We start from the raw sequence: 19,354 nt of genomic DNA, 5'->3' as shown, positions 1-19,354 counted from the left end.
GAAACAAGCCCCCAACCACAGTGACAGCAGCTGCCTGACAGTGAACACTGACTCCTGCCTGGGGCAACCTGGAGATTCACGGGAGCTGTTTCAGTTCATCTCCCCAGTGAACTGGCAGATATAATCACCTTCATTCTACAGAAGAGGAAGTTGAGGCTCAGAGGTACAGAGTGACTCAATCATGTTCCCAGCAGCCAGCTTCAATCCCAGATGTGTCATCTGCAAAACCCACAGTGCTTTCTCCTCTACCGTGCGGTGAGAGGGGTGTTCCACGGTTAAGGCTTGCTCCATGAAGCAGCAGCCCCGGACAGAACAGAAACTATGGTCCTGAATCTCTTATCCCAGTCATGACTTGGGGATGTATTTTTAGGCCACTTTACTACATGGGAAGAGTTCTTCAGACCTCCTGCTACTCTTGGTCCTGCTCTCTCTAGGTTCCCTCTGGTTTTGCATGATTAAAATCTGTCCTCTCAAGGGGAGTGGGACTCAGTTTCTCCACCTTTGACATCTCTTTGCTCGCTGTTCTGAACTGCTCTGTTTCCTGGAGAACTTGAGCCTTCCAATCAATAGCTGTCACTGGGTGTGAGGTCACACTAGGTGACCCAGTGCTCATACTCATTTCATTGTTACAGGGGTCTGCTAGTGGGCCCGTCTCAGCGAAGAGCAAGTGTGTATGAGGCACGTGTGGTTCTCTGGGTGGAAAAGTCTGCAGACCCTGGCCTTCTACACCACAGCATTCCCGTCATGCCTGTGGACGGGAGAGCACATTTTGGTTTTCTGCTAGCCTCATGGGCACGATTCTAGCCTGGCAAGGGAGACCGCACCAAAGTGAGAAGACCAGGCTCTGGACATGCTTCCTGAAGCACAAGCAGCGGGGCTGCAGCAGGCTCTACCTTACTCATATCTTAAGGTTTCTCATCTTCCCAGCATGCGGTGAAACTTCCTGAAGTCTCTGCCTGTTCCAAATTCCTTACTTCCTTTTAATGTGTGTTTTTCTAAATAGCTTAGTCTGCAATAGTAAATCTCAACCATTCCACTTAAAAAACCTATTACCTGCCATCAGTAGGTTTTTCCTGTAGAAAGTATGCTGTAGTTCATGAAGTGCAGCTCAGACATCACTCACATGAATGTTTCTTTCCTTTGAGTGTTTTGTCTTTTTTAGCCACTTAAAAAACAACCCACAGATCACTTGCTGTGTGTCAAGAAATGTGTTAGGCTCTGGAGATTGGGTGGAGCAAGGTGCCGCTGGACATCCTGGAGCTCAGGAGGGCTGGACCAGGAACGTCAGAACCAGGGCAGGGCTGTGCGCTGGTGTCGCTTCACCTCTGTTTCTGTGATCTCGCACCACAAAACCAGGACTTTGTGGGACACACAGCTAAGAACGCTAAGTCAGGAGCATGTTGCCGGAGTAACAACCCTCAGGCAGAACCACGCTGGGATCATTTAGGTATTCCGTGCCATGGAGGAAACCTTACAGACCATATTGAAAAGCAAGGAAGTGACCTTATTTTCTCAGTGTCCCCTAGGAAATGCACACCGCTTTGGTAGGTTTGTTTACATGAATTGATTGAAGCTGCCCCATCAGTCCCTTAGTGAGAGAATATCAGGACTGGGAAAAACGTGCTGCAAGATGAGGCTTAGGCAATCCGCAATTTGAAATAAGGAGACCATGTATTTGCTGTTTTCCTAAGCTGTGTTTCAAGTTGGGTCCCATTAACTTACATTCCTGAGGTGGCGTTTTATTAGCGGTGCCAATTAAATAAATGGTCCTTCCATTCCCATGACAACAGTGGAATGGTGTAGCAAATTAAGAAAAATGGAGGGAGGAGGACAGGGAGGAGAGGAGAGCACAGAAGCCAGACTGGTCTCCATAGTAACAGGAGAGCAGCGAGCGGTGCTCCTGTGAGGGGTACGGAACCTGGGCTCCAGTTTAAAACAGAAAAATCCAAAGAGGACCATGGAGGAAACACTATATCCAGAAACAGACACTGACATGCTTCACCTACTAATGATTATGCTACAGGAATTAATTGTAACAGGAACAGTAAGAGCTAGAAAGCTCGGTATCTGTAACTCTAGAAATATCCACTGCTTCCTGTAGTCTTGGTGGGATACCAGAACTATGTCACCCCGGGTGCTTGCTGAAAATGTAAAAAGACCTGCCAAATCAGAGCTGTACTCAGACAGGACCCCTGGCTGGCTTCCGTCGGTTTGAGAAACACTGATTTGTAAGAGCTTGAGTTAGTTGCTAAAGTCACTGCAGAGTCCTAAGACACACTGAAAGCCACAGGAACAGGAGGCTCTGACGCCCAGACACCCTCTGAAGTGGCCAGGGGTTAGCTGAGGGCACCTGTGCAGATGTAGGCAACAACGTGCTATCTAGAGAACTGAAACTACATTAATAAGCCCACTGAAAGTCAGTCTGCGTCTGGTACTGGCAATGCCAGCTCTGAGTGAGTGGTAAAGCTTTCCTCCCTGGCTGAGACAGCCACAGAGGGGCCCCCTGAGTTCTCAGCAAAGCTGCTGGTCCAGGATGTGGGGAAAGCTCAGTGGTCCAAGCTGGGGCCTGCCCGTGAGCCGGCGCTGGCTGAGGGCAGCCATGAAGGCAGCGGTTTGTTTCTCTCTTCAGCGGTTCTGTCTCTCTCCTCATGGCACATTCATCTAACCACGGAGACTCCACTCACAGACACTCAAGTCCAGCGATGGAACAAACCTTTCATTCTCTCCACCTTGACCCGGTGACGACAGCGCCCCACGTGGCCCTCATCTGGTCTCACCTTTGTGAGAGGACTGGCGCCTCCTGTCAGGCCTCTTCCCACCTCCATTCTGGGCGGCCTCTTGCTTCAGCCAGCGCAGGCTGTCCTAACACGCACTGCAGCCTGGGTGGCTTCTAGACAATGGAAGTTGCTTCGCACAGCGGGCAAGGCCAGCATGGCTGAGTCCTTGTGAGAGTCCTCTTCTGGGCTGCAGACAGCGGACTTCTGGCTGCATTCTCATGTGGACAACAGGGCCAGAGAGCTCTCTGGTGTTCCTTTTGTAAGAGGACTGATCCCATTCATAAGGGCTCCACCCTCATCACCAAATCCCCTCCAAAGGCCCCATCTCTGATGTCACCACTTTGGCTTAGGGCTTCAGTATCCGCATCTGAAGGACATGTTCAGTCCAACTCACCCGTCTTCTTGCCCTCTTACCCTCTGCCCGATCAGCCCTCCTCACTGGCCTCCCTCTCCTAACTTCCCTCTCCCACGGAGCTCCAACACTGATGCAGGGTTTCCCAAGCCTGGCTTTCTGGGGATCTGGGGCTGGAGAATTCTTTGCTTTGGGGTCTGTCCTGTGTTCTACAGGGTTCTGGGCAGCGTCTCTGGTCTCCACCTACTGGATGCTTCTGGCACTGTTTCCTCTGGGATGACAACTGAGGCTGTCTCCAGGCCATCTGAAGTGTGCGAGATCACCCTCAGCTAAGGTCCTGAGCTTGGATCTAGCACTTGACCAAAGGCCCTCCCTGGGACAGCTCTGAGTCAGAGGCAGGTTATCTACTGGCTTTACCAATGGTCTACTGCATCACTGCTGTGCCTCAGTTTCCAGATTGTACCACAGGTGAAATAAGTGTCTGCCCCACAGGAGGCCTCTGTGGGCTCAGTGAGCTGCCGTCCATGTGCACTCTCAGTACAGCACTTCATCACTGTAGGCCCCAGTCTGTCCCTTTTCCCTGTGAGACCCGTGCCCTTTCCCCACCATCATCAGTATCTGCAGTGTCCAGGCTGTATGGGAAGTGATTAGTAAATCACTTGTTCACTGGGGGCACAGAGATGTCAGGGTGGGTTGCTACTTCCTGCTCTGGGCAGCTCTCCCCTCCCCACATCACCATAGCAACCCCAGATGGGCTCCCATGGCTAGGCTCAGATCCTATCTCCAACCCGTCAGCTCCCTGTCCACCAATTTAAGTGGAGACTTCTAAAGTCCACAATCCCTTCTTCCTCACAATCTAGATTCTACTCTTCAAGGTCAATTTAAATATCATGGTACAAAATTTTTCCACTTCTGAACACTCACAGCCTTTTAAGGACCATGAAACCCTCTCAGTGACACAGTTCTCCTCATACACTGTCACTCCGGCCCCTCCACAACTCAGCTCAGCACCTAACAGAAGCCCCACTCGACAAGCCTGATGGACATTCATGCTCAGAACGGAGTCTCTCGTCTCATGATTCTGCATGGCCACATCTAGTTAACCACAGAGCACAACAGCACAGCGAGATTACGGGATAAGGAAGTGGACGCTGACCCTGTGGCTGTGCTAACACCACCACACAACTCACTGTGTGTGCGCTTGTGGCAATACTGGTATCCACGCCTCTACTGGGAGCCCAGGGCTACAGTGTAGCCTGGTGGCAGGGCACTCATCAAGCATGAGTGAGGGCACCCAAGAGAAAAAGAAGATACCAAAACCCAAAACAGCACACACACTTAGGTACAGCACATGATACTCAGCTATGATGCTGAATGCATTCACGATGTGACACCCTCTGTGGCTATTCTGGAGGGCAGTGCTCCGTGTGCTGTGTGACATGAGCAGAGCCTCACAGAGCTCATGGTTACTGTGTGTGCTGCCTGCAGCAAGAGAGAGGCCAACCCTAGGGATGGACTCGGTTTGTGTACGTCTTCCACAGCTGTAAAATGACAGAACTGCCTGATGACACATTTCTGGGAACATAAGACCCGTGACTGCTGAGTCCTGTGTGTTAGGCCAAAGGACAGAATTTATTTATGAACAGGGGCCACTGCCCCCGAGCCACGTACACTCACCTATGTACACTACCCCCTTCCCTTCCGTGGAGAGGATGGCTTTGTAAATTCGCCATATGGATTTATTCCTTTCTCCCCAAAGCTGCATGCTACCAGTCTTTCACAAAACCCCGGGGATGTGGCAAAGCTGTGCATCCCAGTCTGCCTGTGACACTGCAGTGCCGTGTGGGGGCTCCATGGAGGGTGGGGGGGGGGAATTCCACACACTGGCCACGTGGTTATCAAGCACCAGTGGGCTTGAGAGACCACACACAGATGCTTCATTTCTAAGAAGAAAATCTAATTTCTTGCCCTGAAACACTTGCATTTAATTTCTTTTAGGTGGCTCTCCTTGGCATGTATAATTGCATCAGCTCAGGGTGAGGAGTACGCCTGCAGAGGTCTGAGAGGGCATATGTGCCCTGTTACAGGCCCCTGCTCAAGGCTCTGCGGGAGAGACAGACTTGCCTGCGCCTTGGTGTTCTCAGATCTGGAACATTTCCGGGAGTTTTAATGGGGAGGTAATCATCTCACGTTCTCCTGACTGTAAGGGCTGTCTGGAATACTGAACTGTGACAGATCAGTGATAGCTGTGGTGGCTATGGCTATGGTATTAACACTGCCCTGATCTAAACAAAACTTGTGGAAGAACTTGGGAAGCCTAACTTGAAGCTACGCTGTCTGACTGCACGTCAGTTTTTATGTTTGTGTCCTTGTCAAAGCCTGACACTTGGAAAACACCTTCATAAACATTAATGACCAGAGTGTACTCACACTACTGTAATTTCCCATCTGCGAGACAAGGAGACTGGCTTTTCCCATGTCCTCGTACCTTAATGATGCTCTGGCAAGTGGACAGAGGCAGGCCCACCAGGCTGGTGCCGTTAATGGACATAATCTGGTCCCCGATATTCAGCTTCCCTGACTTCTCTGCGGGGCCACCGTGCATCATGTTGGCTATGATCACGGTCGGCAGGATGGATCCCCAGCCAGACTCCACAATCACCACGCCCAGGATTTCTCCTTTCTGCTTCTCTATGAAAACCTGAAAGAAGAAAAACACTTAGAATGCCTGAATCAGACATCAGGAAGGACAGGAATCAAAGCCATTCTAATCTGGTCTGGGAAAACAGGCAGACATTGCCAACGGACTCCGGTCCAAGTGAGCTCTTGTGTTCATGGCCTCTGGCATCTGGAGTCGGCAGGGAAGTGTTTCACAGTGCAGGCTGGACTTGAACTCACTTTGTAGCCCAGGCTGGTCTTGAACCCCCAAAAATCCTCCTGCTTCAGCCTCCAGAGTGCTGGGATTACAGGCATGTGCCACCATGCCTGGCAATCAGTGCTTTCTTGATCTTGCCCTGTGGCCTCCAGACCTGAGACACGCACACCTGCTGTTGAAACCATAAAGTCCGTGGCAGTCTGTTGCAATAAACTAACATATCCTGTGCCCAACTGTGACCCACGAGGGACACCGGGTACAGAGACCAGCTAGCTCCCTCACCCTACAGTGGGACAAAACTGTCCAGGAATGTGTAAGCTAGCGCTTCCTCTGGATCAGGAGGAAGCTGTCACCTGCTCTGGGAGGCCACACTCTCCCTCGGTGCCCAGTACCCTGCTCCCGTTTTGTTCTGTGTATGGGTCTCCACTACACTTCCTCAGCAAGAGTCTCAGGCTTTGCTTCTGACCTGAGACACCTACCATACACCAGTGGATCAAAAGAACGCTCTGTCGCTAAACATTCTTTAGTTCTCTGAATGACTAATCCTGTAGTAAGACTTGCAAAGTCTTACTTGGGTTCTGACCCAGATCTTATGCTGATCTCTAGCTTCCTCTATTCCCTCACTCACCATCTTCCTAACTGATTCCCCAGCAAATCCCCTTCACAGTTCTCTGCTGTTCCTTGAGCTCAGCTCTCTGCTTGCCCCTACATGTTCTAAGTAACTCTTGGCCCTTCAGACCAGCTCGGCAGCTTTACCTTCCTCCGGACACGGCTGGACAACCTGGCCTAAAGCAGTGGTGCCCTCACAGTCTGTCTCCTGAAGCTGTGTTCTGCTCTGTCTGGCTGAGGACGGTTGGCTTTGACCAGTGCTTGGACTGGAGCCATCGCTAATCATTTTCAGTGCTCTTATTGAGCCTGAGGGCTTCATATGGGCAGAGGCTGGCTCTAACTTGCCTCTAGAACCCACTCAAAATGGGGGTTAGGATTCCTGGGACCAGAGAGGATGTGCTGCCTCTCGGTATCAGTTCCTGACAGCATTTAACAGGGAATGGAAGGCTGGAGAACAGGCACGAGCCGCTCCAGTGTCCTGCCAAAGTCTTGCCCTGCAGTCTCTGTTCTCTTCACTTCCACCTCAGAGCTGTCTCGTTCTCCCCAAGGCCCCTCCTAGCCAGCCCAGCTGCAGGAAAGTACCTACATCTTTGCAGTTTTCCGACTTGGAGAAGTGGATCAGGTCGTCGTTGTACATGTCCTGGGTGTTGAGCAGGTCACTGTACTCCTTCTGGCTGAGGTCCTCTGGGTTAATCCCGTTGGCCCTGAGGAATTCCTGGTATGCAACGCTGAACGCTTGCCCTATGGACTGTGCAATCAGCTGGGCCTAGAACAGCAGCCAGAGGGGAAGACAGTGTTCAGCGGCAGAGCTGCAGGAGGATGCCTAGTGTCTCTCCCATCCCCACTAGAACTCTCTGCAGTCTGGGGGCCCTGCAATGTCAGGTAGGCCAGAGGTTCTGCATCAGGGGCACCAGTGCCTACCAGGAGCCATTTTCAAGATTTTCAGGGATACTTCCGATTATGATAACAATCATAACAGTGCAGACAGGAGTCAGAGATGAACACCCTGCTATACATGGGGATGCTCTTCATGGTGACAGGTGGTTCTGTAATGTGGCTTTTTTTTTTTTTTTTTGGTGGTACCGGGGATCAAATTCACACTTGCCAGGCAGGCACTTATGCTGCTGAGCTAAATTCCCCAGCCCTAAATGTGGTTTTCAAATATCCTGCTGGATGCGTGTATGCATGTAACATCTGTTTCCAATCATTTGTTTCCAGGAATGAACCCTATCAGATGCATAAACACAAAAACTCATTGTGTGATTCTGATATACACTGAATTTTTTGTTGTTGTTGTTGGTACCAGGAATTGAAGTCATGACCTTGTGCTTACCAGGTAGGCGCTTGTGCCGCTGAAGTAAACCCCCAGCCCTACACTGAATGTTTAAATACTGTATGAATTAAAGATGGTCCTTTGTTTTATTTAGGACTTTGCCAGAAGTGAGCTGCCTAGCTTTGGGAAAGCACCATGGAAACTGAGCTGCTCACACATCACCTCTCTATGTACCAGCACATTCACCGAGGCTGATCTGCATGTTTCCATGTTCATGCTCTTTATCCACCATTCCTAGAAAGCACTGACCCTGTTGCACAGAATACCATGTTCTCCTGCAGCCAGATTTATTAATCAAGTAGATGCGAGTATCTGAGGTCTCTGCTATGGCTTCTGGAGTGGGCAGACCTGAGCATTTAGGTGTTTTGCTAAGAGTTTACCTTGGGTTGATTTCTTTTTATTTCTCCTTTGTCTTATGTTTATGGCCATACATTGATTATTTTGCAAAAAACTTTTCAAAAGGTTGTGTTAGACCCAACAGAGTCAGGAACCCTGATCTGGTCCAATCCTGTATTTTCCAGGTGAGGAAACTGAGCTCTAGGGACACAGAGGAACCTGCCTGAGGTCACAAAGCTCCCAGGAGGTGAACTCTGCTTCCACTGCCCTTTTCCATGCATCAGGCTTTGGTGACTCTCCCCTGTACCCATTAAGCAGCACTATTAATCAGAATAGCCAAGAGCACCTGAGAACTCTCTGTGTGTCTGTTCTGCACCTCAGGACTCAGTGTAAATCCTCATGTCCCGCTAGGGTTGGAGCGTGTGGCTGACACTCTGGAATCCATGTTTCAGAATTTGAAATCTGCGGAGATGCTATTAAGGTAAGAGGGTGCATATATTGGGCACTGGATATATCCTGGACATCGTTCACCAACCTCTGGGGAGCTGTCCTACAAATGAACACGGTAACATTTCTGTTGCAAAATCTATCAGACTTATGATGGACTTGTCAATCCTGTAAACTGCCTGGGGCAGTTCAAATCACATTTATCAGCCAGTGGACTGCAAGAAGCCTTGGCGTTTGTAATACTATCTCCATTGAAGAGATCAGGAAAATAGAGGATGACGGATTAAGTAGCCAGTCTCGGAGAAGGGGTACTGGGGACTGAATCCGGAGCCTCTGCGGCTCACCCTCAGATGGCCTTTCTGAAGTTCTGACGGCAGGAGAATGCAAGCAACACTTCCTAGGGCAGTGTTCAGGAAACACAATCCTAACCTCTACTCCTTTTTCCACTTTGGCCAACTGTCAGTCAAGGCAACTAATTAACAGCAAAGCCAGAGCTTTCTGTGTAAACAGGACAAGAAATGCTTCACTTTTCTCAGGGAATCTGGTGACTTGTATGTCAAAAGTCACACCAAGCACCAGCCCCTCCCTCCTGCTGTGAAAGTCCACTGCTTCTTCCATCAAAGAGAAAAGTAGCTCACTCTGTCTCCTGGGAGGGAGGCTGTTTATCACAGCAGGTAAACAGTGGATGCTTCCTGCTCCACAGGAGTCTAAGGTCATCTTCCCCTACATGGGGGAAGTGACCCCCATCACAGCTCTGACGTGGCCCTCTGCAGGGCTGGGGTGGCCACACAGTTCAAACTCTGGCCCTGCCTGGGAAGGGAGCTCTGGGGCCGCAGGGTGGGTAGGTTTAAACCCTGGCTGCCTCACAGCAGTGCTGGGACCACCCTGGACTAAGGCCAGATGAAGGGATAACATCTGTTGTCACCCAGCTCTTCAGCGTTTGCCTTGTCACCTAGTAGAGGGGACTGGGAACTGCTGGAGGGAGGAGCGGGCTTCACTAAGGACTGGGTCAGGTGGACAGGTGGGTGGTACAGCTACCAGGGCGGGATACCAGTGTTCCTGTCACCCCCAGGACAGCCATGAACACTGCTTTCCAAATTCCCCCCGGTGCAGTGAGGCATGCTCAGGCCCCTACAACCTGGGTCTGTCCACCCTTCTTCCAACCTCTGCAGGAGCAAGGCTTCCTTTCCCTTCTCAAACAAACTGCCTCTGGGAATTGCACTTGGTTAGAGTCTTTGCCTGTGCTCTTTCCTTACTCACTTCATTCAGGTCTCTCCTCAAATGTCACCTTCCTAAGAGAGGCCTCTGCTGATTGTCCCACTGGAAACAGCTCCATCTCTCTACTCCTTGATCCTATTTTATTTTTCTGCAAAGCACCTCCCACTACCTAATTTTACATTAAGAATGTTTATTTTTCTCTCCCTTCAACTGCACACCTATGGCAGGTTTTATTCAGCCTTGTATCTTCGGCTCTAGAACATCAGCTGCCGTACAGTAGTAACAACATGCTTAATGTATGATGCGTTCGACTGATTTGACTGCTGAGTATTTGAATCCGGGCACCCACTGGTTTTTCAGGCCACCCGAAGGCAGGTCTGGGAAAGCCCCCCTTACATCCTCAGACTCGAAGACATGGCAGATCATCTTGTACTGCCTCTTCCCATCCTGCGATGGGTGGGACGCCTCCATGTTCTCTTGGGAGTTGGAGCGGGGCATCCGCCTGCGTGCCATCAACACGACGATGTTCCCGATGTCTGCGATGTAGGAAATGGTCCGCAGAGGGTGGTCCATCATCGTCTCCTGGAGGCAGAGGGGCACAAAGGGTAAGCCTGGCTCGGCATCGCACGACCCATGTGGGAGACAGTCTGTCACCTTGCAGCTCGGCCAGCTTCAGTGCACATATTTCGGGTGTGCTCCAGGGCTCACCAAAAGGACCTGACTGGCAGGTTTGTGCACAACCCCCAGGTCTAAGAGTATTTCCCTAGGCTAGCGAGCAAAAATGATCTGTGGTAACCGACAAGAAGTTTCAAATATTTATTGTTTTCATATGCATGTGATTTTTCTTTTTCTTTGTCAGTCAATGCCGGGAATTGAACCCAGAGCCTTTACACAGAGTTATACCCTTGGTCTCCCACTTGGTATTATTTTGAAACAGGATCTTGATAAATCACTAAATTGCAGGGCCTGGGCCCAATCTTGTGATCCTCTTGCCTCAGCTTACTGGAGATATAGGCTTGTAGGCATGTATCACCACGCCCAGCACATGTGTCATTTTAAACAAAATTTCTTAAAAGGTTTATGTGTCCACATTAGTTATAAGGAAACAGCCCAGCCCCACCCAGCAGCAGGTGCTATAGGTTACTACATATGAATCTATCTAGCAGCCAGCCTCTGGGGGGCAACAGGCATAAACTGCAGTGCGATGCTATGGGCTTCACTCGGCAGAAGACGGCAGCAGCTGGTACCTGCGTGTCAGCGTTCAACACTTTGATTCTCTGGGTTGAGATGAAGAGATCCACTTCAGTCATGGGTTGAGATTCCCCTTCAGGAGCCTGCGAAGAAAAACACACCAAGAGAGAGTTGGTCTTATTACCTGGTCTCGGGTGAATGAGAAGGCTAGCTTACACACAGAGGCACTAAGACACAGTCACCAGAACGGCAACGCAGACTCCAGGGTCCAACTGCCAAGGCCAAAGCCATCACAGAGTGGATGGACATACGGATGAGGGTCGGCATCTCTGCATTACTGGGGAAGAGGCAGAACTCTTTCTGCTGCTTCCCCTATAGAAGCAGAAACTCACGTAGCAGATCTGACCGACCGATGATGGGAAATGGCCCTTTCTGCAAGGGTTTTAGACACCAAAGGGTTAAGGGTGACTAACACACCCATGACCCCGAAGCAAGTCTTTTAGAGTTTGCCCATGCTTGGGCTGATGGAGGTCAATCTTTACAGCAGGTGCGAATGAAGCCGTTTAGATGCGGTTCTGGTAAGAGGGTCTCCACGTTCACACACCACCAGAGCAACACAGAAGCAGCTGCCCACTCCTGAAGCCACCCCATCATGACAGAGCCCCCACACAGCAACATCCCCAGAATAGTTCATAAGCACCTAGAAGCTCCACAACCAAAAAAAAGCACAGCGGGATTCATTTAGGGCTGAACTCTGCACAAGTGTGGTTATTAGCGAGTTTTCTTTTTTGCATCCAGCAATCTGACATATCCCCAAATCAAACATAACTAGAATTGGACAGACCCAAACCCCTGTCACGTCATTGCTCCTAAATGACTGGAACTTCCACACTACTATGGGGTCCATTTAGCATCTCCAATCTGCGCCCTGTCGTTCCTCTGAAGTGAAATGACTCATGAGTAACAGAAAACAGCCAATTGAGGCAACAGTGTTCTGAGAAACGCTGGTTTATGGGGCGGTTCAAAAAGAAATCTGAACAAAAAGTTGCTGGATGCAGAAAACAAAAACACGAAATAATAAAAAGGCAAAATGTAAACAAATGAAAAAAAAAAAAAAGAAACAGGCATAACACCAAGCTGATGAAGTTGTTTGTACTGCACCTTCTTTCTGCTTTTGGCTAATTTCTGGGCCATCTGCTTAGCATGGAACAAACAAAGACAGGAGAACAGTTAGAAAAGAAATTTGCAGAGACTCAAAGTCCAAAAGGGAGCGGACAGATCAATACTTGTGGTATAAAGCATTGTGGTGGGAGGAGGACTGGTTTTTTAAAAAAAACAAACAAACACCTACTTGTAAGATAAATTATGTCCCAAATCAGGATTTAATATGTGGTGAGGGAGGTGGGATGAAGGAAATGTACAGAGGTGCTTCTTACGCTTAATGGCAATTGACTTTTTCAAAGAATTTCTGCTTTTAATTCTACTTTATAGTATGTTTATTTTCTTACTATATAGAGTCTAGCCTAGATTATATCTGCTTTCTTTGGGCTTAATTTGCCCGCTTTTTCAGTATCTTGAGATAAAGACTTAAACTATGGCTTCTCAAACTCTTTTCTTATGTTTAAAGCTATGACTCTCCCTGTAAGCATGGCTTTGGCTTCATCCCACAAATCTTGGCATGCTACATTTACTGCTTTCCACTAAAATACTTCATGATTTCACCTGATTTCTTCTTTGAATCTTGAGTCATTCAGAATTGTGTTATTAATTTCAACACACCAGGGGATTTTCTAGTTATTTTTTGGTACTGGTTTCTGCATTAATTTTATTACGGTCAGAAGGCAAACTGTGTGTGATTTCAATCTGCTGACATTTGCTGAGTCTCTGTTATGACGCAGCACACAGTTAACTTTGGTGAATTTGTCATACAGACATCAAAATACACATTCTGAAGTTGTTGGTTAAGATGATTGTTCAGATTTTCTGTGTGCCTGCTGATTATTTGCTTTATTTAGTTGAGAAAGGCATGCTAAAATTTCCAGCTGTTACTGTGGATTTGTCTATGCATCCTTCTAGTTCTGACAATCTTTGCTTTATCTATCTTTATCTAGCTATGTTAGAAGGGGCTTATATTTAGGATGGTATATCTTCCTATTCAACTGATACTTTCAGTGCTATTCTTCATCTCTAGCAATACTTTTTCCTTAAGTATATATAGCATTAACATAGTTTATAGCTAACTAAAAATGGACATATTTCCTCTTTGCTAGTAACTAAAAGATAGAATAGTTGATAAAAGCTGGGACTGGGTTATCTCAAGCCAAATCCTGACTCTGACATCTACTAGCTGTGCAGCTTTGAGCAGCAGATTAATGCCTATGTCCTTTAGTTTTTTCATCTCTAAAGTGAGGCTTAAAAATAGTATCTACCTTATGGGGCTGTTTTGAGACTAAATGAACACGTGCAAAGCTCTTCAAATAGCATTATTAAGAGCCGTATTTGTGCCTGCTGAATATGATTATTATTACCTATACTGGAATGCAATTCCTGGTTTTTTGTAAGGTTTGCTAAATATACACACACAGATCTTATATGAATAGTGGTGAATCAGTGGTCAAACTGTGGGCGCTGTCTTGATGGGTGTGGTGTATGGAGGAAAAGCTGCTGGACCACATTCCTTGGTACTCACCTGGCAGGAATCTTTTTTGCTCTCAGCAGGACTTCTATCTTATTAACAACTAAAATGTGTTGCTTGCACTCCCTCACTGTGGAGAAACTGGATGAGACAGCCACTGAAACACCAAATAGCTAATCTAGTACACCCAGGAAAGTGGGGCAGCCCTGTCCCCACGCAGCAGCCCCACAGCTCTCCCCGGCAGTTTCGAGTTCCTGGGAGACCCTCTGCCCTGGAGACACTGAAGGCAGCAACTGCCTGTCAGCCTAACTGCTGCATGTGGCAGTGGGAACATCTGTGCATCTGAGAAGTGGTCCTCAACCGGAGCTGTGCCGTGCTAGAGGTTCCTGTGCGGAATCTGGGTGTACTGCCCAGGTGGGCCCTTTACAACCTGCCTGGTAAGTAACTGCTGAGACCTGGGGGTTTCCTGCTGCCTCTTCTGAAGTAAGGTAATGCACTGGGAATTTCTGTCATGTTTAAAGCCACAAACTGAAGACTGGCTGGTCAAAAGTCTTTACCTGTAGGGCACTGTAACTTGAAAGAACCCTTTTATAGGAGAACAGACTCACCACCAATGGAAACTCAAATTTTGTTTGCCCTGGACCCACTAGTGAGGAAGGATATCATAAACACAAACTGAGTATCCTGAAAAAGATTTTGAAGTGATTATTATGAGGCTAAAGATATTTTATCCACTTAGTGTAATAATCATCTGAAAATCACTTATGACATCCAAGTGCCCTGCTACAAATTAGAATATAAAATTTGGATGTGAGATGGAAAGTGGGGGAAGCCAACCAGAATGAGAAATCAGAGTATCAGAAAGAGGTGTCAGGGAAACAGGGCTAGCCCGCAACACAGAGCAAAAATGACAATATCCATTTAAGTCTCTGTGCTTTATGAGATCAGTCACGGCTTATAAGCCAGTGGATTGAGGTGCAAAAACCAGACTGTGGCCCCATACGTAGGCTCAAACCTAGTGTTGATTTAAAATTTGTGGCTTTAAATGTAACAGAAATTCTATTGCATTGCTTTACTTTGGAAAGCAGAGCAGGAAGCATTCAGGGCTCAGCAGTTATCTGCTGTGGCTGAGCCATCTAGGTTAGTTCTAGCTTTTTCTTCCCTAGCCAACATCTGCTGCTGTAGGATAGGATCCTACTTAACAGTTTACATTAAGTCAGTATAAAAATTTACAACCGTGGAGGTAGGTGCCGCATTATACTCACTTTTCAGAAGAGGAAACTGCGGCAGAGAGAGGGGCTCATTAATTTGCCTAACCTCACACAGCTATAAAGTGGCAGAACAGAGATGCCAGTGCAGGCCGTCCCAGAGCACATTCTGTGCCACCTGCTGAGGACTGGGAAGCCTGTATTCTAAGAGTTCAGTTTGCCTATGAAATGTGATTGAACTTTCTCACTTTCCAGAATTTCTGACCCTTTGCATTTTGAGGGGCAAATGAGCTATTGTATGTGGGTGCTAGTATATGCTTTACTGATCACACAAGCAAGATGGGAAATGGTGTAACTCAAGACAAAACTCAATGACAGAAACTTTAATTCTATAATAAACTCATAATTTTTGACATCTAAAGAAAATACAGTGGTACTTCAGTTCATGAACTTCACTCTTTCCACATCTCTGGTCACCAACCAAAGTGGATGAGAACTAAATCAAATTCGATGGTTAGCATCAATGTTAACCTTATGGGGAAGCTTGATTAGGTTCTTGTCCAATTCAGTTTGCAAACAGAAATGTGGAAAGAGTTAACGAAGTTCATGAATGGAGGGACCACTGTAACAAAAGAATGAAAAATCTGGTCTGTAGGATAGGTTCGTACAGACAGACAGGAGAGTGTTTAATAATGAATGTTCCTTGCAAAAACACTTGCACTATGAAATACATTAACACCATCTGTGACGTAGTTACATGAACTTCATAGAGACAGAAGAATGGAGATGCAGGCGGCACACTTTGCACGGTCAAGCAGCAGACTCTGGCTCAGGTAGGGCTCAGTGAGCCGCCTGCACAGAATTAATTGAGAATAAGGATGCGACGTAAGGATGGAGTCATAATGGACAGAAGGAAGACAGGCGAACCAGCTGCATTGGCTTCAAGTTTCACACTCTCTCAATGGGGCAGGCACAGTGTGACCACTGTGTGCCTCTGTGTAGGGCACAAGAGACACCCACAGGACAGAAGGCAAAGCTCTCTTCAGAAGCTTCTCTCAAACTTGCTTCCAGAGTGCTAGCAACAAGACATGAGCAGGTAACACCTGCTGATAGTGTATTCTGTGCTCACACCATCAGGGGACTCATAAATGAGGTCTCCTTAATTCAGGACTCCTCAGCTTGTTCCCCATTTCTATTACTAATTGTACCTATTAGTGGGGTTCTATATGACATTTCCATATACGCATGCTCTGATCACTGACCACCCCTTCCTGCTCCCCATCCCCAGCACCATTCCATCTCTTCTGATCACTATTCCAATCTCAGGCTTTTTATAGCTTCCATATGAGAAAACATTCAGCACTTGTCCTCCTGTGTCTGGCTTATTTCATTTAATGTCCTTCCGCTCCATCCATTTTGCTGCAAATGATAGGCTCTCAGTCCCATTTATGGCTAATACTACGTTGTGTATTATACTACATTTCCTCTTTATCTGTTGAGAAGCTCATTCTACACCTTGGTCATGTGTACAGAGAAGTCCTTGGTGTGTTAATTTCATTTATTTTGGATATATACATGGCAGATCTATTTCTGCTGTTTCAGAGGGACCTTCAAAGTGTTTTCCATAATAGCTGGCCTAAAGTACCACCAAGAGTGTATAAGACTTCTTTTTTATCCACATTCTTGCAAGCATTATTGCTTTTTGGGTAACAGCAATCCTCAAAAGGATGGAATGGTGTCTCATTTTAGCTTGCCCTGATATGCATTTCCCTGCTGGCTAATGATACTGAACTTTTTTGGCCATTTGTATTTCTTAGAAGTGTCTATTCAGATCATTTGCCATCTCCACCTTTTTTGAGATGCACTCTTGCTATATTGTCTAGGCTAGCCCTAGACTCCTGGGCTAGGGTGATCCTGCTACCTCAGCCTCCTATATAGCTAGGACTAGCAGTGCTTCAACACCCTTTTAAAACTGAATTACTTCTCTTAGTAAGTCTGAGTTCTTTATATATTCTTGTATTAATTTAGTCAAATGAATTAGAAATATTTTCCCATTCTGTAGGTTCCTTCACTTTGCTGTTTCCTTTGTTACGCAGAAGTTTTTAATGCAATCCCATTTGTCAATTTCTGCAATTGTTTCTTGTGCTTTTGGAGGGCTATCTAGAAAAATCATTATTGATACTAATATCTTGAAGGATTTCCTCTGTTCTTCTAGTAGTTTCAGAACCCTAAGTTTAGGTCTTTGATCCATCTTGAGTTGATTTTTGTTCCCACCCAGAAGCCAACCAGGCAGCCTTTCTGGTAAGCCATAAAAACCACATGGCATCCAGGAAGAGAGAAATCACCTCTGGTGAGCCTGCTGGCCCACAGACTGAGAATCAAGAACCATGCTCCCAGCCCTACGTAAGTAACGAGGGTTTGGAAGACAGGCTGAGTTGATAGCAACTGAGGTACAAAAGCAACCGAATGCTTGTATTGTTCACAGTGAACACAGTGACCCCTGGGGCCAGGGGTCTGGGCATCTGTTGGGAGGATGACAGTATGCAGTATAGCAAATATGGGGGATTCCTTCTATCTTGTTTTTGAGGTTCAATGTTGTTGTTTTGCTTCATTCTGATTGTTTTATTTAGTATTCTGTTTTGATTGGTTTTACTCTGTTTTGTTTTGGTTTGATTTTGCTACACCTGATGGAATGGACAACTATTGTGAAGATAACAAGATATACTATAGTGGTCATTGCTGTTTTCCTGTTATCTTGCTTTGAAGTTCTGTACCAATTTCACTGCTTCGTTTTGAGTGCCTTTACTCTGCTGGGTTTGTTATCTTTTAAAAACATTTAAAAATTTATGACAGTAACAGACACATTGCCTTCAGTTTTCCTTAAATACTGTCCCCACTTTGGATACACTTTTCCCACAGTCTCTGCCACTTTCTGAAGCAGTTCTGGAAATCTCTTCTTGTTATCTCTTTAGTTGCATGGTCATGGTTGCCTCCATGGGAACGGAATCAAAGTGCGTGCCTTTCATAGTTATTTTGAATTTGGGGAACAGTCAGAAGTCACAGGGTGTCAGATCAAGCAAATAAGGTGAACGAGGATGCACTGCGATGTTTTTATTTGATGGAAGTTGGCATAAATATTTGATGACTTCAGAGTGGTAAGAAATTAAAAATAATTTTAAAAAGTTTAAATTACAGTAAAAAGACACACTGTCATTCATTCCTTTCAAAATAATCAAAACACTCCACTTTGAAAACACTTATCCCATTGTTCTTGGCAATGTCTTTTGCTGAAAAGAGTTTTAAATTTAAACAGTCACCGTATCTTTCAATTACACCTTGTACTGATTTATTCGGGATTAAGTCTTTGGTTCAGTTTTGGTAGTTGATGCATGACAGAAATTTGTCCATGTGTTCTAAGTTTTCCAGTTTGAAACAGTTTCTCAAAATAGCTTATGTTCTTTCCATTTCTGTGGTACAATTATGTCTCCTTTCTTAAGCTCTAATTTTATATGGGTTTTTCTTCGTGGCTGGTCTAGCTAAAGGTTTGACTTTTATCTTCTCAAAGAACAGATTTTTTTTTTTGTTTCACTGATATTTTGTATGATTTTAGTTTATTTCATTGATTTCGGGTATTCATTTTTCCTTCTAATAATTTTAGGTTGGTTGGTTTTTGCTTTTCTAAGTCCTCAAGATGTTCTTGTTACATGTTTAATTCTTTTTTCTTTGGTACCAGGGATTGAACTCGTGACCTCGTACTTGCCAGGCAAGGTGCTTATGCAACTGAGCTAAATCTCTTGTCCCAAAATCTCTTTTTTAATGTAGGCATTCTGTCATAATTCTTACACAATGTTTTTGCTGCATCCTGTAAGTTTTGCTTAAATTTTTCTTTCTCACTTCCTGTGAACTACTGTTCATTCCAATGTTGTTTCCATTTATTTGTATAATTTCTAAAGTTTCTGTTTTTAACTTTTAGTGTTTTCCATTGTTATCAGAAAATACACAGAATACGGTTTCTCTGTTTTGGATAATAAATGTTGTGGCTTAATATATTGTTCATTCTAAAGAAATTTGCGTGCTTAGTCCATTTGGTCTATAGCATGGTTTCACTCTGGTGTCCCCTGACTTTTCTGTCTGGACAATCTGTCCATCGGTGAAAGTAAGTTGCTAAAATTCCTCACTCTATTTTATTGGAGCTTATCTCTCTAAGACTAATAGTGTTTGCTTAATAAAATTGGGTGCTCTGACATTAGGCCGATACATAGATTTGTAACTATTATATCTTATTGAACTGGTCCAGTGATCATTATATAATGGCCTTCTTTGTTCTTACAGTTTTTGTCTTAATGTCTATTTTATCACACATTAGAATACTC

At 46.1% G+C, this 19,354-nt stretch overlaps 1 protein-coding gene and 1 long non-coding RNA gene across 9 annotated transcripts in view; one reads left to right on the top strand and one right to left on the bottom strand.

Annotated features, from left to right (window-relative positions):
• The window catches only part of Apba1 (amyloid beta precursor protein binding family A member 1), a 210,862-nt gene that overhangs the window by 8,120 nt on the left and 183,388 nt on the right, over positions 1–19,354 (bottom strand). For 3 of the 4 annotated variants that reach the window (XM_063250102.1, XM_063250109.1, XM_063250112.1), the window contains exons 6-10: positions 12,300–12,332; positions 11,195–11,281; positions 10,344–10,529; positions 7,200–7,379; positions 5,618–5,830 (exon numbers count right to left, since the gene is read on the bottom strand). In XM_063250102.1, coding sequence (XP_063106172.1) covers positions 5,618–5,830; positions 7,200–7,379; positions 10,344–10,529; positions 11,195–11,281; positions 12,300–12,332 — 699 coding nt within the window. The remainder of the gene's footprint in view (positions 1–5,617; positions 5,831–7,199; positions 7,380–10,343; positions 10,530–11,194; positions 11,282–12,299; positions 12,333–19,354) is intronic. The other variant, XM_063250115.1, reaches the window with a different exon arrangement.
• LOC106028160 (uncharacterized) overlaps positions 1–19,354 on the top strand; it is a 45,492-nt gene that overhangs the window by 19,411 nt on the left and 6,727 nt on the right. For 3 of the 5 annotated variants that reach the window (XR_010047989.1, XR_002791830.2, XR_010047985.1), the window contains exons 1-3: positions 7,359–7,495; positions 7,832–7,949; positions 8,041–10,552. The exons of 1 other annotated variant lie outside the window; for it this stretch is intronic. This is a non-coding gene — a long non-coding RNA (uncharacterized LOC106028160). Of the gene's footprint in view, positions 1–7,358; positions 7,496–7,831; positions 7,950–8,040; positions 10,553–11,276; positions 17,385–19,354 lie in introns of those variants that run through there. One more of the 5 variants, XR_010047987.1, reaches the window with a different exon arrangement.

Source organism: Cavia porcellus, unplaced genomic scaffold (genome assembly GCF_034190915.1).
Source record: "Cavia porcellus strain 051 isolate PalLab524CR breed Dunkin Hartley unplaced genomic scaffold, mCavPor4.1 scaffold_1, whole genome shotgun sequence".
Taxonomy (NCBI): Eukaryota; Metazoa; Chordata; class Mammalia; order Rodentia; family Caviidae; genus Cavia; species Cavia porcellus.
This window is presented reverse-complemented; position numbering and strand designations above follow the sequence as displayed.